This window comes from Lonchura striata, chromosome 24, assembly GCF_046129695.1.
Source record: "Lonchura striata isolate bLonStr1 chromosome 24, bLonStr1.mat, whole genome shotgun sequence".
NCBI classification, from domain to species: domain Eukaryota; kingdom Metazoa; phylum Chordata; class Aves; order Passeriformes; family Estrildidae; genus Lonchura; species Lonchura striata.
The window spans coordinates 1,160,543-1,184,651 of record NC_134626.1 but is presented as its reverse complement, the minus strand read 5'-3'; the positions used below and the strand labels follow the sequence as shown (position 1 = coordinate 1,184,651).

General features: G+C 46.1%; 1 protein-coding gene across 2 annotated transcripts in view; it reads left to right on the top strand.

Moving 5' to 3' along the window:
- Positions 1–24,109, top strand: part of RERE (arginine-glutamic acid dipeptide repeats) — a 132,754-nt gene that overhangs the window by 549 nt on the left and 108,096 nt on the right. For both annotated transcript variants that reach the window (XM_021537774.2, XM_021537771.2), the window contains exon 2: positions 18,035–18,505. In XM_021537774.2, coding sequence (XP_021393449.2) covers positions 18,181–18,505 — 325 coding nt within the window. In that variant the 5' untranslated portion in view covers positions 18,035–18,180. The remainder of the gene's footprint in view (positions 1–18,034; positions 18,506–24,109) is intronic.

The window sequence follows — 24,109 nt, the reverse complement described above, 5'->3', positions numbered from 1 at the left end:
GTGAGTGCCCCCCGTGCCCCCGGAGCCCATGCGTTGCGTGATTCGGTGCTTTACAAGTTGTGCTCCCAGCAGGAGAATTCAGGCTGCTCTGCAAGTTGGTTAATTCTTACCTGGCTAAAGATAACTGCCTGGATGGAGGAAAGGCTTGGCTTAGTTCTCTTTTCCGCTTTGGGTTGCTCCAATTTTTTGGTCTTGTTTTTTTTTGTTGTTGTTGTTGTTTTTTTCCCCAGAAAAAGTTGGATCCACTTGGTAGGTGAGGCGTGGGTAGGTTGTTTTTGGCCTGGGAAGTTCAGAACCCTCTAAAGGCTACAGGCTTGCTTTTTTTTTTTTTTTTTTTTTTTTTTTTTTTTTTTTTTTTCTCCTTTCCTTTCTTCTTTTCCTTTTTTTTAATTTTTTTTTTTTTTCCATAGCAAATGCTTTACCTCCCTGTTCTAAATATAAACAGTTCGGGTAACCTGACTGCTGTGTTTAATTCTGTTTTTTAAAAGCAAATGAGATGAGGAGATAAGGATTGCATTTTCTTTTTCCTGAAAGAAAGTACTTTTTCATTCCGCTTGGTACAATGGAATGCCTTTGAAGCACTAATTGGGACAGTGTGTGGTGTAACTCTTTAAACGACGTTTAAATGGTGTTTTAAGATAGTGACAGGAGACCTGCTCGGCCACTTTGTTTCCTGAGGAGGAAACCAGCTCTGCTTTGTTTTGCAATTGGTTTTAAGCTGGTCTGAGTCCATGTGGCTTTGCCCTGCGTGGGGCATTGTGTGGCTCCATGGTCCCTGCAGCCATCTGGGGCTGCTTTAATTGTCGGGGAGTGGAAATGGCGCTTGACGAGGCCACTTAATTCCTTTCTTTGTTGTTTTAAACTTCACGGTAATGTTGGGCATCAAGTAGAGGAAAGCGGGGGATGGAAGGCCGGTGAGGTGTCCTTTCAGATGCTCCACAGGTCTGGTTCTTCTGGGAAGCCGGTTGAGACCAGCCGGGTTTCAAGCCCCACAGACAGCGCTATTCCCATGTAAAGCCATTAATCTGCACGCAATTAGTTCCAGACGTGAGAGCGACTCCGCGTTTTTCTCACTTTTTGTTCTCGCATCCTTGTGCCCGGTGCCTATCAGCAGACAGACCTTCGAGACGCCTGACAGCAAGCTGAGCATGGTGCAGGAGCAGCATTTAAAAGCTTCTATTTGTTTTTCCAAGCCTGTAATTTGGTGGTGTTTAAAGTATTTTATAAAGATCTCCGGGACCGGTGAAAGGTGGTTTTCAGTCCCCAGCACTTGAGTGCTCATTGTGCTCTGGCAGGCTGGGTGCTTGGCAGGCACTTCTCGAAATGTTATTTGATCTGGCAGCACGATAGAATTCACTTGGATTGCAGAGGTTTTTTTTCACCCCCCGGTTGCTGTTTGAAATTGATGCATCAGCGAGTGTTGTTCGAGAGCGTATTTTAAGACCCAAACTGCGTGTATTGGCTTTAAACAGGATTCCAGAGAGAGGCAGTTCAGAATTTCTCTTGTTTTGTGGTTAGGATTTATGAATTGAGGCGAGGGCTGACGTAATCTATCCGACCACTTCCTTTGTGTGTGTTTTAGAGTTGATAGTGCTTTGTTTTGCTTAAAATAGCCAGGACTGCTTCTTGAATACTTTTCTATCTCCTTTCTGCTGTGGCCTTCAGTGGGAGCAGACAGCTTGTTCCAGTTGTGTGTGATTATGTCCCTTTGAGGAAATGGTTCCTTCCTTTTGTCACTAAGGTTCAGTGAATTGCTTGTATGCTAAGTAGATGAGACTTTAATTTTAATTAACATAATGATGTGTACAGCTGTTCTGTCAGAACGCATCACCCGTCTTTGCCATTTTACTACAGGTTGCAGAGAATCCCTTGATGTGCCTCTCAAACCCTCTTTTTCTTACTTTTGTTTGTGTAAAGGTGACAAAGATGGGGCTTTGTCTCCTGACGTGTGGTTAGCAGCTCCCTGCCTGAGAGCTGGGTTTGGTTTTTGTGTGTGGGGAAGGAAATAAGCTGTTTATCACTGACCTAATCCTAAACCTCCTTGTCTTTGGGCTGGAGGGGGTTTATGCTGCCTATTGTTCTGCTTCAGAGTAGGCAGAAGTAACCTCTACATTTCTTACTGTTTAATTCTTTAATGGCTCTACAGCTTTATGGAGCTGGCTCTGAGGGTTAGGTCAGTGTGCACATGTTAATTGTTAATTGCTAATTGTTCTGGGACTTCTCCAGGAGATGCTGGGGGGTTCTGCTGATATGGTGTATGTTGGATTAGAAGGCACACACTGTTTAGTTTTAAAACAGTGCAGAGCAGCAGTTTTGTCACTTGTTGATACATGTGGCTAACAGGATATTTCTGAGAGCCAGTGACTGGTAAAAAAAGCAGCTGTGAAGGCAGGGTGCAGAAATAGGTGCAGGATGTTGAGGTTGTGCAGTGCTGCTCTGGCCAAGTGATTTTCAAATGAAGGCTGTGCCTTTGGCGCATTAGGCTGGGCTCTGACACAGGGTTGGGTTTCACATCCAAAGGTGAGAACTCAAACTCCAGGCAAACTTTGGAATAAATATTATTTTAGCTCGGTTAGAAGGTGCTGCCTGGGGCTGCTGGAGTCCCCAGCTGGTGGCTGTGTCACTCTGGCCAGTGGCCACTGACAAACCCTGCCTGGAGCTGGGGTTTGAGCTGCTGCTGGTCCCAGGCAGGCTGCTGGGTTAAATAAATCCCAGTTGGGTAAAGAAATCCCAGTTGTGCTGAGCTGAGAGCTGCTCTCAGGGCTGTGAGTGCTGGGGGACAGTGCTGAGAGTCAGGGGTGGTGGGACAGGAGCAGCCAGCTGCATTTTTTGGGTGCTGGCAGCAGGAATTCTGCAGCCTGTGGTGCTGCAGGCAGTGCCAAGCCTGGGACAGGGGCAGAAAGCTGCACATCACTTTTGTCAGCTTCTCCGAGTTGTAATGTTTTGGCCAAGATACCCATTCCTGCTCTAAAGTAACTTTTGTTTTCACTTGAACCTTGTGTATTTAAAGTGCCAGGCTCCGTAAATGACACATGACACGGAGTAGTTCTGTTTGTGTTTTAAAGGTAAATAAAATGAGAAATGGTTTCTAAATCCTGACCAGCAGACACCCTGATGCTCTGCTGGGAGGGGATGGAAACCTTCAGTGCAGTGGGGAGGCCTTACCTGGAGTAAGCAGCAGCCCCTGGCAGGCAGATTAATGTGCAAATCTTTATAAATTGTGTAAAAGCCTGTCAGGAGGGCACTGGGGAAACAGGGCTGTGTCAGCAGAGCTGGATAATCCAAACTTGTGTCCACTGGACCTTGCCTAGCCTTGCTCCTTGTTTGGCTGGTTCTCCAGTATTTCAGAGCACAGGACAAATTTCTCTGTTACTAAAGACTGGAAAAACCTTTAATGATGTAACACTCCCAGATAAATAAAGAGGACCCATAAAATACAAGCTGTCAGAACAACTGCATGGAAAATAATGTCAGGAATCTTGAAATGAATCAGAGGGAAATCTGGTTTAACATACTTCAGCTTTCTTAGCAGAAGCAAACCTCCTTCCAAAAGAGTGGACAAAAATTGTATTTATTCCAAAGTTTGCCTGGAGTAGTGGTTTGAGTTCTGACCTTTGGATACGAAGTGAGAACAAATAGGGTTGGAAAATGTAAATGATTAAAACAAGCTGGCCTTCCCTAGGAAACATTTGTGTCAAGTTTATCCAAGGAAAGGGCTTGGTAATTGGATAAATGTTTTACTAGTGGATAGATAGTATTTGATTGTGATGTGTAGATTTTCTCACAATGTTTTTTTTGTGTAATTGGTGTGTTTGGAATTCAGGCATTTTCTAATGTTAGCAGAAGTACAGAAGAAGTGGAGGCTGTAAATTCAGCATTAATGATGTAGCCGTGCTCTTGGGAAGGAATGGCAAATTTTGTGAGGAAACTTGGTTTAATTAATCTTCTGTGAATGGATATCACTTTCATTTTCGTAAGATGACAATACAGTGTGAAATAACAAATCTGGAGTGTGTTAGTACTGGGATCTAGAAGTTTTGATACTTACAGGTTTTTCATTCCTTATTTTTCCCTTCTTAAAAAAAATGAGCTGACAGTAAAAAGCTCTGATTAGGTAAACCTTTTACTGAAAGCAGCCAATTTTGGTGTAGATAATTGCTGCTTCTGTAACACCAATTTTGTACATGAAATATATTTTGTCTTAAGTGCTGATTTGAATTTTCTTGAGACTAGCAAGAAAAAAATGTCCTGGTTTTGGCAGTGTTTCCTTTGTGAATCTGCTTATTTGTAGAGATCAAAATTACTTGTTTTTTTGAAATAAAACTGAAATTTTGCTAATAGGCAGTAAGTGTTCCAGCAGCATCTGCAGTGCTACCCTTGCTGTGGGAAGTTCTCTGCATTTCTGTTCCTGCCCACAGCAGATTTTTTAAGCCAGGCACAAATTGAACCTGGGAACTCAGCTCACTGTGGTTTTTGCTGTTGAGAAGTTTCCTGGCTTTGCTCAGTGCCTGATGAGCACAGTGCCCCAGTGAGCAGTGAGATCAGCGTGGAAATGACTGAGCCATCATATGAGTCAATACAACTCAAGCACTTAAGGTTGGGGATTTTTTTTCCCTTGGTTTGACATAGTAACAGATCCCTGCAGAATTTATTCTTCCAAGCAGTCAAAACACACTGTATTTGCTCCTTTTCCTATTGAAATCTAACAAAGAAGCCAAAAATCAGATTTCCATTTCCTGGTAATAAAGCTATTCCTTCGAGATTAGAGCTGGGAATGGATTTTTATATATATATATATGGCAGTTCCTGCTTAATAATTGAATGTTCTTTGGTGTCTTGTGTGCTGATGTGTGAGAGTATGTGAGACAGAACTCATTTTCCCTGTGTGTTTAATATCAGACTGCTGTAACCGGCTTAAAATTGGAGCCCCAGCCCGGGCTTGTAGTTAAAACTGGTATTAAAGAGTTAAGAGCAGCCCAAGGTTATCAGATTGTTGGGAAAGCAGTTGCCCTTTCCCAGTGCAATAAAGCAATTATGAGTGGTGTAGGAAAATGGGGTGCAGGCTGTTTGCACGTTCTGGTGCCTGTCTTTCCCAGGAATTGCATTGTCCCCTTTGTGTTGATCTCATCGTTTGCACATTCAGAGCATGTTCGGTATTTGCCACTTGCAGCTGGAAATGCTAAGCAGCATTTAAAACCCAAATGATGCCATCTGTTTGTGCTGGGGTTTCGGGAGGATTTTCAGATCCTGACAGGGTTTCACCTTGGGTCTGTTCCCTTTGCCCTGGAACAGGGGGAGTGCAGCTCCAGTGAAGGGATGGAGGCGTGCAGGGCTTTTACAGCTCCATCTCTTGCTTTTCTGTGCTGCCCTGACATAGCAAAGGTGATGTTTGGGAGCAAACCAGTCACGATGCTCAGTTTGTAACTCGGGTAGCACGTGGCCAAATGCTCCGTGAAGTTTTTAAGATAAAAAAATTAATAAGTTTTAGTCTTCAGTGCAAGAAAAAAAGAGATCTGTGGTTTGAATTACTGAATTTGTGACTACAATAATGTGCAGAATAAATATAGTTGTGGTTTTAAATCAAAGCAGGCCTGATTTACCTTGGGGTTGGTAGTTTCACTGGAATTTAGGAGGGTTGGGAGCTCGTGTGCCGTGCCAGGTTTGTCCTCTGCTGCCTGTGTTTGCCCTAGGAAGATGTACAACCTCCATGAGTTGGTAAAAGCAGTTGCTGTGGATTTTTGGAGCCTGGAGTCAGCAATATGAACGGGAATGCAACTAAACGTGTACACGCTGAACTTTAGACTTTGGCTTTTTTAGCAAACGCTGCTGTGTAAAGTTCTGGTTTGGCACAAAACTTGATTGAATCCACACTTTTGGCCGGGCTCTTCCCTTCCCAGGGCTTGCTGTGGCATCCGAGGTGCCAAAGGTGAATATTCCTCTTGTTCTGCTCACTTTTGGGGGACTCCGCCGTGGTTTAGGGTTTCAGGAGCGTGACAGAGTTCCTGCCAGGGAAATCTCTGCTCAGGGCACATCTCAGTTCAAGCGGGGAGAGCTGAATTAGGAGCACTGTGTGTCAGGTTAATAAAATTCGGAGTGCTTTTCCTGCTCTGTGGAACCCTCCCTGGGATGGATGTAGAGCTGCTGTGGTTCTCACTGGAGTGCCCTTCCATGGATGTTTGAAGTGTTCTACCTGTTCTTCTCGGGCACATAAAGGAGTGCTTCAGCCCTGGAGAGATGAAAAATAAATAATAAAAACCTCCTCGTGGTTATCTTTAGGAGAGGGTTAAAATTTTCCTGCCTCTTCCGGCCTAAACGGTGCTCGTGACAACTTCAATGTATTTTTGTTTTGAAGCATCATGTGTGAGGAAGATAGTGGTTATGTTAGGGGATTTTTATGTCTAGATTTATATAGGGATTTTTTCTTAGAACTCTTGCTGTGGTTTTTGCTTTGTTTGGGGTTTTTGCTTTGATGTGTTGTTTTCTGGAGGTTTTGGTTTGGTGGTGGTTTTCTTTTTTGTCCCCTCTCCAAAAAAACTGTTAAGGGAGTTTTTTTTTTTGAAAACTCTGAGCAGCAAGTGTGGAGTCATCTCTGTCTGGGAAGCCATGGACAAAGAAATAATACACACAGCACTAGTGGAAAATAATGAAAAGTTTCACACTTGGCCATTGGGCTGAGAGCTTGAGAAACACCCTTCTAAAAGTTTCTTTTTTCTTGGTCTTATCAATACCATTCGATACCAAAATGCTCTACATTGCTTCTTATTTCACGGTTTGAATAAAGAATAGTACATAACTTTGAAAACAGTTTTGAAATGTCACTTCTAGCCAAGTTCATTCTGATTCAAAGGCCAGATCAGCATATGTGAGAAGCAGTCAGCAAGTAATAAATCTGAGCATAGCTGTGTGTGTTATCTCAGGGGAGAGGCTGGAGGACGGCAGGAGAAAACTGCCTAATCCCTCAAGTGCTGGCTGGATTTAATTAGGTCCCAGTTGCTTGGGCAACTGGCACCTAGTGAATTTTCCTGTGTAGTATTTTGAAAGCAGCTCTTAAGTCAGCTCCTGATTAGGTTAGTGTTTCAGAAAACACTGCCTGACAGGACATCCTTCTCACTGCTGCTTGTTCAGCTGCTCTCTGCTCACGTGCAGTAAATGATGGAAACTTCACAGTCAAGAGTCTTCAAAGCTGAGCTTTTACAAGGAAAACTTCAGTGCATCAGATCCCTAATAAATCATGTAATTTGTTTGGCTGTCTTTGGTTGCTGAGGGATCACAGGTTTTTATTTGAAAGAACAAGGAGATATGGTAACCCCAGTTTGTTATTGTGGAATAAAGAAGGTCTTGAAAGACTTTCAGTGGTCAGAGATGGATCAAACACTGCTCTGAACAGTTTATGGTGCTCTGCTCAGCCTGGTGTCTCCTCCACTATAGACTGCAGGTTGCTTTATTAAACATTTAATGTTGTTTCAGAGCTGTTAGTGGTGTCTAACCTTAAAGCTTCACCTTGAAAACAGAGTCAGGAGTTTCATATTGCTTCATTTCAGGAAAATAGCTTCCATTTGGAGGGTGTTTTCAGTATGAGACATTTGCATGTGATGGAGTATTAGCATGTCATTAGGAAAGCTGGGAAGGTTTTCCCTTTTTTTTCCAATTTTATTTTGTGTGTACAAGGCCACAAACCCCAACTGCTGCCACAGGACCTTTGCCATGTCCTGGCTTTGCTGCTGGCAAGCGATGAGGTGTGGTGGTACCACAGCGTGAGCGAGGCCACCACATTTCATGTGTAGCTGAGTGGTTATTTGCATTGGTTATTCTGTGCTTAATGGCTTAAGGCCTTCCTCTGCAGCTTGTTCTCAGCACTTACAAGATCAGACCCAAACACAGGGATCCAGCTCGTGCTGCCACAGCAGAGCCTGCCCGAGCCCCGCTGGAGTTCAGAGCCTCTGCTGAGAGCCCTGCCAGGAGAAATGATATTAATGTCTGAAGCGTGACCACAGCCAGAAGTTATTTCATGCAGTGTTAAAGTATTTCCTCTTGGTGTAGATTAGAAGCAGATTAATCACTTGGAGCATTTCTTAATATATTTTTTTCTTCTTCTCATGGAAGATGGGGCCAGTGGTGGAGCCCCTTTGAGGTGGGCTCGTTAGCAGGGGGTAGCTGGGCACTGATGGGGTCACTGCTGTAGATGTTTGCTGTTTGAACATAATTTTATTGAGTTGAAACCCCCAGTGAGTGAGAGCTGGTCCTTTTTAAAAAAATAGTGCTTAAAATCAACTCGGGAACTTGGTTGTAGCCCAGGAGCAGTGATGTGGCTGCAAAGAAGGTGAGTTTGTCAGTTGTCTTTGAAACCATGTTCTTTTTTTTTTAGAGGGAACCTTTCTGACTCCCAGAAAAGCAAACCTGACAAGGGGAAAAGCCAGTGAAAGTCTGCGCAGGGAGGAGCCATTGGATGGCTCTGGGGCACTGGGAAATTGGTGTTTGTGGAATCTGGGACTGGGCAGCGTGGGGCTTCTTTGGGAAGTTCACCTCGGGCAGTGGGATGTGTGAGAGACTCTGAGACGCAGTTCTGGGGCGAAAATATGTTGGAAGTCAAAGGCTGACATTGACAGCTTTGGTTTCTCTCACTTAAGGTCATGCAAGAGCTCATATGATCCCTTGAAACACAGACCCTCTTTGCAAATACCTTTTGACACGTGTTTGGAGCCCTTGGGCAGGAACCCGAGGGATAACGAGCTCTTGTGCCGGACTGCTGCTGACCAACTTATTTTTAAGCAGTGCACCTTTGTCTGACAACTTTGTGCTTATTCTTCCTTGCACAGGATTGTGTCTGTTTGCTTTTCAAATCATTTTCCTGCTGCCTCGTGGCAGAACCTGCCCGTGCAGCCGGAGATTAAAGATCAGAGGTCATCCTTGCAGCAGCGAGGTTTTACCACTTTAAATACTGGGTATTTATTAGTGTTTTCTGTGCGTGCAATAAAGGAAGCCAGGTGTAATTGAATCCATCTCAGTTGTTAAGCATTCTGAGCTGATGAGGAATAGGCTGCAGCCAGGCTCTAATGTGAGACAGGGCTCAGGCCTGCATTTCACACATGAATAAGCACACTTAATCTCCTGATTACAGCAGCTCGCAGGGAAGGGAACTCTGACGTCTGCTCTGTCATTAACCAAAATAAGCCGCTCCTTGGAGAAAATGAGACCAATGGCTGAAATTAAAGGCAGCTTCTCCAGACAGAAATATCATCTGTCTTCATGCTTATGCATAAAGTGTTTTAAAACGGTGGACAAGAAAAAATGTCCTCTTAATATCTCTTGCTCATCCTGATAACCTTGTACCATCCTCCGCCCTTTGACTGGAGCAGGATTTCTTTGTTTCCGCTGGTAGGGAATTTTATGGAGCACTTAAGTGGCACAGCTTTAGTTAGTCTTACACATGGTCTCTAAATCTCAGGATGTTGCTTTCTTTAGAGAGAAATTGCTTTAATTATAGGCACGTTTCCCTGGGAATGTCTGGTCAGGCAGCTCGTGGTGGGAGCCCACCCTGCAGTTACTCTTCCCTTCTGAGAAGCTCAGATGCACAACTGTGTCTGGAGTTAAATAAAACAGCTCATGTGGCTGAAGACCAGAGGTTTTGCCTTTCCTGCTTGAAGGGGTTTTCCAAAAATAACCTGATCTAGTTCTCTTTTGGGCGATTTAAATAACTATAGTTTGAAGGTTTCTGGAGGATGAAAGGATTGTGAGGGGACAGCTGAGTGTTCAGCCATTTAAAAATGAAACATCCAATGGAGAAAAGCTCAGCTAAAAACATGCGGGGAGGGACAGTTTGGTCGATATTTGTAGACATGTTCCAGAGATGGAGGCACCAAAATAAAATTTAGAATGGAAACTGGAATCAGTTGAGAGTTGGAGATGAGTTCCACTTGCAAAGCAGCAATGGGCTGGTTCTATAAACACACACAAATGAATGTGGTCAGTATCATGCAGAAGTCATTTTTGTCTTAAAATAAGTGACCTACAGGCAGCAAAGGGTGATGTACTGGTGGCTTCAGTAATCAGGCATCCCATAAAACAGGGCTGTTCCAAGAGGGACACGTGGCTCTCTTCCATGGAAGGATTCTTTCCTGTTACTATTAGCTTGGCTGTTACTGTGTGCCAGGAATTTCTGTTTATGCTTTGATTTCTTTGTTGATATTTCCCAGATCTGAATTTACAGCACTTTGGAATGTTTTTATTTCACCTATTTTAGTAACAATACTACAGACTTCTCTTTTTTTGCCACAGACTTGCCTGTCAGGAAATCCATATGCATGCTTTCAGGGTTTACCCTTGTTGCTTCTCAAAGTCTGTCTATCTATTCAAAATAAATTGCTGAGCAGAACAACAAGTTTTTGTTCAACTTTTTTTTTCCCCCTGTTTTAAATGTTGTTAAGCAACCTCATAATGCAGATGTTTTCGTGGCTCCAAATGACTTCAGGTTCCCCAGATAATTGTTCTTGTTTTAGCAGCAGCTTCTGCAGGTCCCGTGGGCCTGTTCTCCCCTAACAGGGGAGTTATCCTGCATTATAGGAGGGAGTTATCCCACATTGTATGGTCATTTTTTTAAAGTTCTGGTTTTTAATGGTGTGATGGGATGACTGCTCTACATTACTCAGCCCTCTGTTGTGGTAATCACTTGCATTAAGGCTGAATGACTTCAGAGGAGGGTAAATACACGGCTTGATATTTATTGTCTGTTTGCTGCCATGTGTTATGAGTCCAGAGGCCATTAGAGCAGCTCTGGAAGTGGCAGGAGGAGCTCCGAGCAGCCTCTAAAGGCACGGATCAGTGCAGGGGGCTGAGCTCCTGCCCCTGCAGCTGGGCTGCTCCTGGATCCCCGCACGGCTCCCAGCTCCTTGGGGAGGGATTTGGGGAGGCTGCCCGAGCGCCGTGTGTGCCCCAGCCGGGCACAGACCCGGGCAGCAGCCCTGGGTCACAGTGAGTGTGAGCAGCCCCTGCTGCTCCCTGCCCTCCTCACCAAACACCCATGGGGCAGGAAGCCCAGCTAATGTATCTGCTCATTTTGGCAGTGCAGAAACTTCCTGAGACTGCATTGGTGTTAACGCTGCTGCTCTTCACCATGGAGAGAAAATGTGGCTTATTTGGGATGGCATTTCTTTCACGGAATCCTGTGTGTAAAACTGTCCAAGAGCAGGTGTTGTCGCATCACTGTTGTGGATGTGGTGCATAAATTGCCCATCCATTTTTGGAGGAGGTAGGAGCTGATATGTTCTCTCTAAATCTCATCCCCAGCCCTTCAGTCTGCTCTGGGCTCAAAGCTGACTCTTGCAGAATTTCACTCCCAGTCCTTACTGAACTCCTGACCTCTCACAAATGGAAATTGTTCTACTTGTCCTCCCTATGCCACTAGAATAAACAAAGGGAAATGTTACTTTGCTGCCTTGGGTCCTCAGGATTGCCTGGTGCTCCCTGCAGTTCCTCGTGCGAAGTCGCACGGATAACCTGGCGCTTTTCTCTCCGTAAGCTCAGCGATGTTTTTGCCGTGTGAAATCTCCCTTTGCCTCTCTCTGTTCCTTTGAACTGTGCAGCATCAGGGCTGTGTTGAAGAGAGGGACTTGGGACCTTATGTGAGCTGTCAGCCTGCGTGCCTGGTGTGTCACAGCCCCTGGACCCGGAGCTCCAGCGATGCCTCCCTGCCCGGCCGGGTCAGTGCGGGTGGAATGTGCAGGGGAGCTGAGCCCGGCTCAGAAATGTGAGATCTCCTGTTTGCTTTGCTCAGGTCAACTTGGGTAAATAGCAGGGGGGAAGGAGAGGTCACTGCCTGTCATGGGAAACACCTGGAATTGTGTGCCTGGGCTGGAGTGGCAGTGACCTCCCAGCTCCGAGGGGCTGGTGGAGCAGGGCTGCCTCTTTCTTCCCCCTGCCCTGGGGATGCCGGGCACAGAGCACCCAAAGGGGACAGACACGCTTTAATTCATGTTCTGACTGGGCTTCCAAGGGCTGGGGGCTGTAAAAATGTAACTCAGTGGCCAGTGCTGGCCACAGCCTTCCAGGGCTGTGTTTGTGTTATAAACTCCAAGTGCCAGGGAAGGAGATAAGGGAGACAACTGATAAGAGGCACATAAATTACTGGAGAGACTCCTAAGGGCTTTTTAAGACTTTAAGCAAATATTTTTTCCCCTGGAGGGGTCCCAGGCTTGTTCCCTGAGCATTCCAGAAGAGGCAGTGGGACCCCTTCAACACCCACTGGGCACCAGCAGGATTGGCACAGAGGAGGAGACTATTTTTACTGACTGGGGCATTAATGTTATGGGAAAAAGGTTTTGTGTGTGTATGTGTACTACTGGCAGGGAGAGATCTGTGGTTTTGCTCTGTGTGTGGTGGTTGGTTGGAAAGTTCTGTAGATAAACCCAGCAGGATCTGGATTTTCAAAGTTGGTGTGAGTGTCTTTAGCAAAATCTCACCCCAACAGTGAAAAACTGTCCAACAACAGTGGGGTAAAACTCTTGCTGTACTCCCTTTCCCTTTTTTTCTTACTTTTTCCTCCTTTTCTTTTTTCTCCCCTCCTCTGCTGGTCTCTCTGAGTTTGCCCTCAGCTGCTGGGTGTGCTGGCAGTGAGCTGATGGATGGACCCTGGGAGTGGGGAATATTCTGAGGGATATCTGCAGGAGCTCTTAATCTACTTGGTCCCTCCGAATATCTGCAGCTCGTATTTTCCATGGCAAACAGGCACTAGGGGAAGAATGTGGGAGAAGGTTGATAGCAGATGTTCCCAGTCTCTCCTGAAAGCTGAAGGTTGAAGGTGTGTGGCTCCCCTGCAGTAAATGAGCTTTATCACGGGGCTGGGATCAGGGTGGGCTCTGTGGGAACTGCCCCGCTCCAGGCAGGGTGTGAGGGTCTGAGCTCCTGGATTCCTGGAGTTCAGCTCTGCTTCTCTCTGTGGCAGCTGAGATTTCCTTTCCTTCATGAATTATCAGTGTTATTTTTCCACAAATGATCTCAGAGCTTTTCTTAAAGCAGTTCTTAAAACCTTATAAATATATGGGAAAACATTTATGGGCTGTTTTCTCTGTTCCTTTTTTTTTTTTTTTTTTTTTTTTTTTTTTTTTTTTTTAAGTTTTAATCCCTTGCACTTAAACCGAGTTGAAATTCTTCCTTGACATCAAAATTAGAAAAGCTCTGTGGCAGAAACTCTAGCAGTGGCACCACATAGTTCCTTTAATCTGGCATTTGCTGAAAACAGTGCCTTTCTATCTGGCAATATGAGACTAAAAGCTTACAGAAGAATGGCCCTGTTGTGTTTATTAAGACTGGTAACACATGACCAAACAAATCTTGTTAAAAGATTTATCTGTCTAGCTTAAACAAGAAAAAGGAGCTCCTCTCCATATTTTTAGTTGCCCTGCATTCTTAGATGCCTTCCTGTTACAGTCTCGTAGCATTTCTGGTGGACTTGCTTTCACGTTATCTTTAAAACTGACTCTTTAATTCTGGTTAAGAGGTTTAAGTGCTTAATGTGCAGAGTGGTGCTATATGTGCCTTTTGCTCTGACAGGGGTTTCCAGGTGTCCAGGCAAAACAACTCTGTGGAGCAGGTGCCTTGTGGGAGTAGTAAAATGCTCCTCTCCAGGCTGGGACTGGAGTGTGAGAGGGTTTTGTGGCAGTAAAAACAGTTGAAAATTTAATTTGAACTAGATTTTAAATGCTGGGGGGAGGAGGGGGGAATGAACCAGGTGAATATGGGGCAATGATCAGTTGAAAATAATGTTTATGAACTTCTGTACTTCAGATTATTAGATGAAGTTAAAGGTTAAATTGTGCCTACTGGATTTCTCCAAAATCCTGGTGGGAAATTCTCGTTTCTTCATCACTGGAGACCTACCTGAGCATTTTAACAAGAATGTCAACATTTGGGTATGATGGGGCACTGTCAGTGTCTGCATTTTCTGCTACAAAGCAGAGAACAGGAGACTTTAGTGAGTAACTCTGCAAACACATTTTTGGCTCGTGTTTGATCTCTATAAACAATTCAGGATAAAAAAGACCTTGCAAGTCTGATAGCAGAGTGGGTGGAGATAAAGAAACTTATCCCAGAGTGCATATAATAAACTTATTGAAATGGCCATATCCTGAGGGCAGAGTTAGAAAATAACAACAAAAAGGTCTTGGGGTGTGATTGCAATGAAGGTAACATTTTCCCTCGTTTTTCAGTTTGAATTGAGCAAATAATGGATGGGGGCTGTTCTCCCCCTCCTTTGTGTGGCACACTCAGCTCTTGTGGAGGGATGGCTCCCTTTGAGCTTCCCTGGCTTGTTCCCAGGTGATTCCCTGTGCCAGGAAAGTGAATTTCTGCCAGAGGCAGCCCTGCCCTGCAGCCCCTGCTGCTGTACCCGAGCCGTGGCTGGGGCAGAGGGACAGAGCAGCTGCTCTGGTGGGGTTGGAGCAGCTGCCAGGAAAAATGCCCAGGAAGCCAAGGGCCAGGGCTTGGCAAGCCCCAGTGTGGATTTCAGTGCTGCCTGATCCCAAATCCAACATCTGTGATTGCTGCCCAGGACGTGGCAGCCAGGGTACTGCAGGGCAGAAGAAGCTCCCAGTGCCTCTGTGCTTTCTGTCCTGCTGGTTTTTGGGTCCCTTGTTCACTCCTGGTTGCACAGACACAAGACTCAGCAGCTGGAGCTGGTGAGTGATGTTGAGTCAGCAGAGGAGGTTTCACCATGCTCACATTTTGGTAAAGAGTGATCACAGCACATGGAGTTTGCAGCAGCTTCCTGCTCTGTGGTGGCTGAAGAATGAATGTGTGAGATGTGGCTTTTTCCTGTTACAGCTACTCTGAAAGTTATGGAGCTGCTTTATTCTTAGTAGTCAGTGCTTCATGGTGATGTTGGTTTAATCGTGCAAAATCTTTCAAGTTGAGTATTTGGGGTGAAATCTTCCTGGAAATGTGATTTATTTATGTAGGAAAGCAATGGCTGTGAAAATTATTTTTTATGGGATCCCTGAAATGGGAGCTGGGAGGAAAGTGGCCATTTGAGTGGAAATTTCACAGATGAACAGACTGAGCAAAGTGTGGCACACACTGCTTCTTGCACAGCCCTCCAGTAAATGAAATAATCTGAACACGGTGTTTGTTTATTCAATGTTACTCCTCTATGCAGAGCTGTGTTGTGCAAAGAAAATAAACCCAGGAAAAAAGATCTCCGTAGTAATTGGACTTGTAATAAAAACACTGAGGGATTTATGTGAATGCTTTACCCACCAGGCACCCGGAGCTCACTGGGCTCGCTGTGGTGTTGGCCTCAGGACAGGCTCCACTGCTGAAAAGTGCTTCACTTGACATTTACTTTCAAATTAAAGTTTAGCAAGGAGCAGCCTGTGCTGGAATTGTGGCTTTCTCAGAATTGTTTGCACAACTCTGGCTCCTTGGGACTTACACAATGCAAGGTGGAGCTCAGAGTGTTTCAGATGCAGGTAAAATAAATATGGATGCATTATCTGTCAGTTACTTATGAACTTCTTTATTTGTCCTTAAGACAGGAACGTTAAAATAATTTTGCCTTTAAGTTTAGAGGTGTGGGGTGGCTGGCACCTTCTTAGCTCTTCATCCTGAGGCTTCAAGGAGAAGGCCTGGAGCTGGCCAGGTTTCAAACTCGCTCTTTCTGTCATTTACTACCCATCCTCAATAATGAAATGGTGACTGATGGGGATTTTTAAAATTGGAACCGGTTAAAGGAAAAAAAATGGACATTTTGCACTTGCCAGTCCAAGGAAGGTGCTCGTGCTGCAGTTGTGGCAGAAGAGGGGTGAGATCCTTTCACCGAAGTGATCTCTGCATGAGCAGCAATGGGAAAAACCCCGAGCTGTGCTGCTGGGGATTCCCTCCCCTCTGGAAATGTCAGATGCTTCCTCCTAATCCCTGCGGGCTCTCAGCATTCCCTGGCAGTGCCAGGCTGGCCGGGCTGCTCCCCACTGCAGCTGGCAGAGCTGCTGGGCAGAGCAAACACCAGAGCATCATTTCCGACCTGCCCAGAGACCCAGGCACGGCCTCGCGGCAGCAGCACGAGCAGCCTGTCTGTCTGTCTGTCTGTCTGTCTGTCTGCCTGCCCGTCTGTCTGCCCGTCTGTCTGTCTGCCTGCCCCTCCTGTCTGTCTGTCTGCCCCTTCTCCTGTCTGTCTGTCTGCCTGTCTGCCCCTTCTCCCGTCTGTCTGCCTGCCCGTCTGTCTGCCTGCCCGTCTGTCTGTCTGCCCCTCCTGTCTGTCTGTCTGTCTGTCCCTTTCTCCTGTCTGTCTGTCTGGCCTTTCTCCTGTCTGTCTGCCTGCCCGTCTGTCTGCCTGTCTGCCCCTTCTCCTGTCTGTCTGTCTGTCTGCCTGCCTGTCTGTCTGTCTGCCCCTTCTCCTGTCTGTCTGTCTGCCCCTTCTCCTGTCTGTCTGTCTGCCCCTTCTCCTGTCTGTCTGTCTGCCCCTTCTCCTGTCTGTCTGTCTGTCCTTCCTGTCTGTCTGTCTGCCCCTCCTGTCTGTCTGCCTGTCTGCCCCTTCTCCTGTCTGTCTGTCTGCCCCTCCTGTCTGTCTGTCTGCCCCTTCACCTGTCTGTCTGTCTGTCCCTTCTCCTGTCTGTCTGTCTGTCCCTTCTCCTGTCTGTCTGTCTGCCCCTTTCTCCTGTCTGTCTGTCTGCCCCTTTCTCCTGTCTGTCTGTCTGCCCCTTTCTCCTGTCTGTCTGTCTGCCCCTTTCTCCTGTCTGTCTGTCTGCCTGCCCGTCTGTCTGTCTGCCTGCCCGTCTGTCTGTCTGTCTGCCCCTCCTGTCTGTCTGTCTGCCCCTTTCTCCTGTCTGTCTGTCTGCCCCTCCTGTCTGTCTGTCTGCCCCTTTCTCCTGTCTGTCTGCCCCTTTCTCCTGTCTGTCTGTCTGCCCCTTTCTCCTGTCTGTCTGCCCCTTCTCCTGTCTGTCTGTCTGCCCCTTCTGTCTGTCTGTCTGTCTGCCCCTTCTGCTGCTCCCACTGCTGCAGGAGCAGCAGGGACAGGAGCGTTGAGGGCTGAGATCTGTGTAGGGCTGAAGGAATTTCCAGTGCTCAGGATCAGGGACTCCTCAGCTGACTTCTCAAAAATCAAACCAGCCTTTTTCCTTCTCTGATGTGGTTTCAAAGGCTTAGTGCATGAACAATCAATGTTCTCAGGTCCCTGCCTTTCAGACATTCTACACCCTGGGCTAATTCTGAGTTTCACCACGTAGTAGCTTCCTGGAAACTTAGGAATTGGATGTGGGCAGATTCAGCATTATTGGTAAATTAGGGGGGAAAAAAAAGATAATTTGTCTTTGTGAGTTGAATGCCTCTTTTTTGAAATATCCTGTTTTCATGAAAGGTCCTGCTTTTATGTATGGAAAAGGAGATTTAATTAGTGCAGTTGTAACTACAGTGGTTTGGTTAGATTTCAATTAATTAATTCCTGTAATCTGTGGATTACAGGTTAGCTCTATTTTAGGCAAAGCAGGGTAGGGGCAGGACTTGCTAACAGATTGCCCTGGAAGTGGCAGATGGCATCCCTTACCCTGTACCAGCTTTGTAGGGCATTGCTTGTGAGTGGTGGTGAGATGTAAAACAATGCTGCCATTTGCTGAACTCCCTCATTTGCTTCCAGAGGAAAGCTGGAGACTCTTCATCTCTGCACTTGTCTTTTCTGAAATGTCTTATGGGTTTTGTTTTTTGTACTGGCACGCTCCCTGTTAGCTCCAGGTATGAAGTGATGCCTCTTCTCAGTGGGCACTCCCCAGCCCAGAAGTTATTACGTGCCTGCAGTGAACTGAAGAATTTCTTTAAGGAATTGAGGGATCTTTTTTGAGGATGGAGGTGGCTTCAAACATTTACAGACACTGAAGTTACCATTTCTGTGAAGTCTTCAAAAGGCTGCTTTGTGTTTTACTGCTTGTGCTTTCCACTCTGAATTGCTGTAGGATGTGGGGTTTTATTCGGTTTTAATTTTTATCTTAAGGAATTGAAAGAATTTGGAATACTAACATGGTCTTTTTCCCTCTTTCTCTCCCCTCACCTCCTCAAGAACCTTTTTAAAACGCTGGGGTTGCTGGAGTGGTTGAATTTTTCCTGGCTTTGAGTGAGAAATTCAGAAGACTGAAGCCCAGGCTCACTGTCTACCTTTCACGGAGGCCCAGCCGTGAGAGGACAGAAGAAGGCACGTGGCGAATCATGACAGCGGACAAGGAGAAAGACAAAGACAAAGAGAAGGACAGGGACAGGGACCGGGACAAGGAGCGGGACAAGCGGGACAAGGCGCGGGAGAGCGAGAACTCGCGGCCCCGGCGCAGCTGCACCTTGGAGGGCGGCGCCAAGAACTACGCGGAGAGCGAGCACAGCGAGGACGAGGACAATGACAACAACAGTGCCACCACCGAGGAGTCCACCAAGAAGAGCAAGAAGAAGCCCCCCAAGAAGAAGTCGCGCTACGAGAGAACCGACAACGGCGAGATCACGTCCTTCATCACCGAGGACGACGTGGTGTACAGGCCTGGAGGTGAGGAACTCTCTCTGTGCTCCCGGGAGCTGCAGCTCTCCCCGTCCCTTGCAGCCAGGGTGGGTGTGCATGGAAAGCTTCTGGCTGTGTCTGCTGGTGTCTGATCTGTGGGAATGAACTTGGCTCCCCTTTGGAGAAGAGCCACCCTTTTTGCTTTCTGCTGCGTTAATTATCTGCGTATCACGTGGAGTCTGTGTCCCTGGGAGTTTGGAAGCTAAAGTGGATAATGCATTAAATGCTTCACTCCCACTTTGGAGCGAGAGCCACCCTGAGCTGGGGGGATGTGGAGACATCCTCAACCTTTCTGGCCAGCTGTTCTGGGAATCTCTGATGGCTCTGTGAAATACAGCCCAGATGAGTGAGGATCTCAAGCTGCTGTTGCACTGCTTTCACCCCTCATTCCTGCCTGTGCCCAGCTGTTGGGCAGAGCAGTGCTGGAATCAGGGATGTTTTGGGGACAGCACCAGCAGCTTGCAGTGTGCTCTGCATGTCTTGGATGTGCCTCTTAATTACTGCCAAGTTCACAGGAATTTTTTAAGCTCTCATGTAAGGTTTCGAGGTCTAACCTGTGGCTGCTGCCAGGGAATGTTTTCCTCAAAGTGCACTTGAGATTACCCAGCTCCCATTTGTGAGGCCAAGCCTCCCTGTCTGTCTGCAGAGCACTTTAAAAGTTCCCCCAGAGGCTGGGCTGGTGTTTGGCTGCTCTGCCTAAAGGGCCCTGGCAGTTCCATATCCTGCAGTGGCACTGCTGGGGCAAACCACAGATGGATTCAGGCTGGAAACAGGGAGCCAGTGAGGTAGATCCCATCTGGTTTTCCAGGAGGAGCTGCTCAGCTCAGCTGCAGCAATCTCCTGAGGTCAGAGGGGATGTTGGAAGTGCTGCATGCAGTTCTAGTGCCCGTGAGTGCTCACGTCCAGGTGGGACGTGCTGCGTTCCATCCTCCTTCCACATGAGCCTTGAGCACTCTGGTTTGTACTTAGCTCTACCAGCATTAGGCAGAATAGCTTCTCTCTTGAAATGCCTCAGACTCAATTTAGCTCATTTCATCAATCACTGCAAAGGAGCTGTTTTTGCCATGGTGTCAGGGCTCGTGGCTCTGTCATATTTGTTTTTCAGCAGGGGCAACTGGGAGCCTGCAGAAGCGTCAGCTTTGGTGGCAATCTTATTTTCAGTGTCAGAGGATGAAAAATAATTCAGAATCTGTTGAGAACAGCTGTTGTGTGGGCCCAGGAGTACAATGTGATACACTGGCTTTATTGCAAAAAGAGTTTGCTTAAAATGAAGATGGGAAATCAGTTTGTGGTCTCAATTTTATCTTGTAGAAGGATGGAGCAGTGGCTGTGGCTGATCTGGAGAAGGTTGTCCAGGGAAAGAGCAAGGAAAGCCATGCTGTTTGTGATAAAGGGGATATTTTGTAGCTGTTCTGTAACTTAAACTCCTGCTTATTAAATTTTACATTGTGTTAATAGTAATCAGCATAAGAGGTGTACTCTGGCATTGGCACTTTTCTGTTGTGTTGGCTCGTTGTACTGCTGTAAAATTTGTCTTGGAAACTGCTGAGAGTGATGAGAGCAAACATGAGCTCAGCTCTGCAGGGACCTGAGCATGGCTGGAACCTTAACTGAATACACCCACTTTTAAATTTGATTTTAAAGGGAATTTCGTGTCAGGAGTGAGAGCTTGACTCCACATCCCTGTGCTGGAGGTGTTTTAAACCAATGTTAGCATCCATTACAGAAGGAGCTCTTCCAGCTCCTTACATACATGGAGATGTATTTGTGGTTAAGGGTGAAAATTACATTAATTTTAAGAGGGTTTAGAGAGTTTAAATTAATGAGACACAGCAAGGATTAGAAAGATGAAAATTAAAGGTGTGTGCAGAAGGGATAGCTATCTTCAGCTTACATCTTCTGGGCTTTAAGGAGAGGAAATCCTTTCCAATCATTTGATTCTTTCTCTTAAGTGCTCTCATCTGATGTGGATGAAAGTTCAAGGTCTTCATTTCTTGGTTAAAATCTCATTCTGTCTTTACCCCATTGCTGTAGAGTACTTAATCCAGCACTTAATTCTGCTTTTTTTCCTGTGCTGAACTCAGCAGCTGTATTAGAGTAATAGCAAATAAACTGTAAATAAACAGATAATCAAGATCATTGAATTTTTTTTCAAGTGAAAGGTTTCACTGTATTGTTACCATGTAAATACTGCTCTTATTAATTTGCATAGATATAATGAATGTGTGCACAGCCTTAAATAATGTATTAAAAAGAATTGAGTAGGGCTTAGACAACACTGTGCAATTAATCTTCTCTACTTTGCTGGAAATCACACAGGCCTATCCTAAAAGCTTGTTGGCCCAGTTCCCCATCTGTCCTCTCAGTTTCCACAACCTCCCTCCCATTTCCTTCCAAATCTGATCCCTGGGGTTTTCCTTCTTTTTTCCCTCGCGGTTCTCACCTTGCTGTTGTCAGATTGCCCGTTGGAGTAGCATTAGGGTTTTTTGCACAGTGTATATCCAAATTTGCTTTGGGCTTCCTTGGCACAGGGAGGTGACAATGAAAGCGAGTTAAGACTGAGAGTTATTTTTTTTCCTCCTCTTGGGTTTCAGTTTGATCATTTAATGCTGATTTTCCTTCCATTTCCCATGCAGACTGATCCCTTCTATGTCCCTGGCTTTTGCCAGAATCCACCTCAGGAAGGGCTGTGATTGAATTAAAGCCACAGGATGGGTGCTGAGGATACTGGTGCTGCTGTGTAGTGCTGGGTGAAGCTCTGCCTTGGTTTGGAGCCTGGGCAGAGCAGGTGACTGTCACCTGGAGATGGGGACAACATTGTTTGCTTTGCCTACGTAGAACCATTTAAAAGGATCTGCAGGAATTAAAAGGATTTGTGGGGATCTGTTTCTGCAGTGACATCAGTGGCTGTATAAACAGCCCTTCAGCAGGAGGTAAGGCAGGGTGAAATGCTGAAATGCTCTGCTGAGCCTGCAGGATCCAGCAGCAGAGCCTGGCTGCAGGAGAGGGAGGGGAGGGCAGGAGAGGGAGGGGAGGGCAGCTGCTCACAGACCTGCACGGGGCACAGGGACACCTGCACGGGGCACCTGGCAGTGTTCTGCCTCAGAGCCATTCCTCACACCAGCACTGTGGCAGGCACATCCTTCTCTCACTCAGGGTTTTTTTCCTAGAGGAGCACAGAGAGAAGAAAGAGAAAACAATTTCTATTCCTGCTCCTTGTTTTTCCCATGTGGAATGTGTTTGGAGAATTGTTTCCCTGGGGTGATGGCTTGGTTGGATTCTGGTGAAGATTGGTTATTACCAATCCATCCTACCTGTGTCTAAACTCTCAGAGAGGGTCACGAGTTGTAAGTTAGTTAGATATGGTAGTTAAAAGTAGGTATGTCATTTTAGTGTCTCCTTTAAATAGTATATTAATGTATTATAGTATAATTATAATAAAGAAACCATTCAACCTTCTGAACTAAAGTCAGGTCATCATTTCTTCCCACCAGGTTCACCTGCACTTGCAATGAGCAGTGCACAGGCTGGGGAGCAGCTCCCCGTGTGCAGGACTGAGGTGTGCCACTGCAGCTGCTGAGAAGTGGCCAGGCCAGAATTCAGTGTAAAAATACACATAATACAAGCAGGAACTTCTGCTGTAAGCTTTGACGTTCTGGCAATTGTATTTTGGGCTGCTGAAGCTGCAAGGAGGAAAGTTAATTATTTTCTGGGTGGTTTTAATTTTAATGTGTTGCTTGGGCAGAGGAAGAAGTGCAGGGAAAGGATTCTTTCAGCTGTACACTGTAATTTTAGGAGGTCTTTGGCCAGGCTGTTGTGTTCTGTGCATGTTGTGTGGGTTTGTAATGTGTATTTTGCACGTGTGGGCTTCTCTTCCCTCAGAAGCTCCATAGTTGATATGAGCATGTGTTCTAGAACAGTGCAATCTGTATTTTCCTCTTCTTTTGAAAGTGTTACCATTGTGATAGGAAATTGTTGAAATGATTCAGTGTCAGACTTTCAGCTGCTGTAAATAGGAGTAACCTTAGGAGCTGTGCTGCTTCATGTGGTTGTGAAACACCCCTTATTTTTCACACTTCCACCACTGTTTTCAACTTTTCTATGTATGTGAATAGTGGTGAGGAAAACTTATGAAAAATATTGTCTTCAAAACTTTTGTTTCAATGGAAACAAATGCATTCATTGCCCATTCCCATTGCCCTTTGGTAATTAAAAGAAGGAAGAACATTAGAGAAAAGGCCTGGATTGGTAGGTGAGTCTTGAAACGTGCCAGGAGAGTTGAGAAAATGCATGAAAACCTCACAGGTTTTGTTTGAGGCTGACTGAAGTGTGCAGAGCACAGCGGGCAGGAGCAGCCTGTCCCAGCTGTAGCTGGCTCTGTCCTGTACTGGGGACATCCCAGGGCTGGAATTAGGGACCTGGCACTGGGATTTTGGAGCTCAGGTGAATAACAGAGCGTGGAAAAGAGTGAAAGCTGCTCTGGAGCCCAGCTCAGCCCCTGATTGAGGTACCTTTGGTCCCTGCTGTCAGTACAAACAGTGAGCAGGAGCCAGAGTGGATAAAAAAAGACATTTACTGAGTTCACATTTCCTTCTTGCAGGGAAGGCACTGCTGTGTCCAGGGCAGCTGCTGGGGCCTGACAGATGGAGCCTTAAGTGCAGATCAAGGTTGAGCTGGCAAATGGATTCCTCTGGCTTTGTTTGGCTCTGGATCAATTGCAGAGAGCAGCTCAGAGGGGCTGGGGGTGCCCGGGGCTGGGTGCGTGGCTCTGGGGATGTGGATTCACCATTACTTTTCCACCCTGATCTCAGCATTAGGCTTGAAAATGAAGGAGCAAGGTAACAGTGCTGAAAGGCAATAAATACACTTGTGCTGCAAGCTGGGCTTCACAGCTGCTGCACGGGTGTGTTCTCTGGGCAGGGCTTTCAGAGCTGCTCACAGGCAGGAAAACCCTTCTCCCTTCAGGAGACTCGTGCTGGTTGGGAGCCATGGGGGTGATTTTTAGGGGCTCTTTGCAGCCTCGGGCTGGCAGGCAGCAGTGGGGCTCAGGAGTGCCAGGCCTTGGGGCTGCACCGCTTCTGCTTGAGTGTGGCAGCACATTCTTCTCTCTCTCAGGATTTTTCATAGAGGAAAGAAAGAGAAAATAATTTATATTTCTGCTCCTTGTTTTCTCATGTGGAATGTGTGTGGAGAATTGTTTCCCTGGGGTGATGGCTTAGTGAGGATTGTTTGAGCCTGGTGGTCAATCCAACCCACCTGGGGCTGGGCTCTCGGAGAGGACCACGAGTTGTGTTAGAGTCAGAGATGGTAGTTAGAAAAGTAAGGATGTAATTTTAGTATCTTCTTTAAATAGTATAATAATGTATTATAGTGTAGTTATAATAAAGAAATCATTCAACCTACTAAACTAGAGTCAAACATAATTTCTTCCACCAAGTTCACCTGCACTTACAATACTTGAGGATACACAAAGCCCATCAATGTGTTGATGAGGTGTTGTGGTGTGTCCTCATAAGGACAGCAAAGGGAGAGGAGTGAAGGAACCACTTGGTGTTTGTGATGGGCTTGGGAACAGCAGAGTTCTCTTGGTGT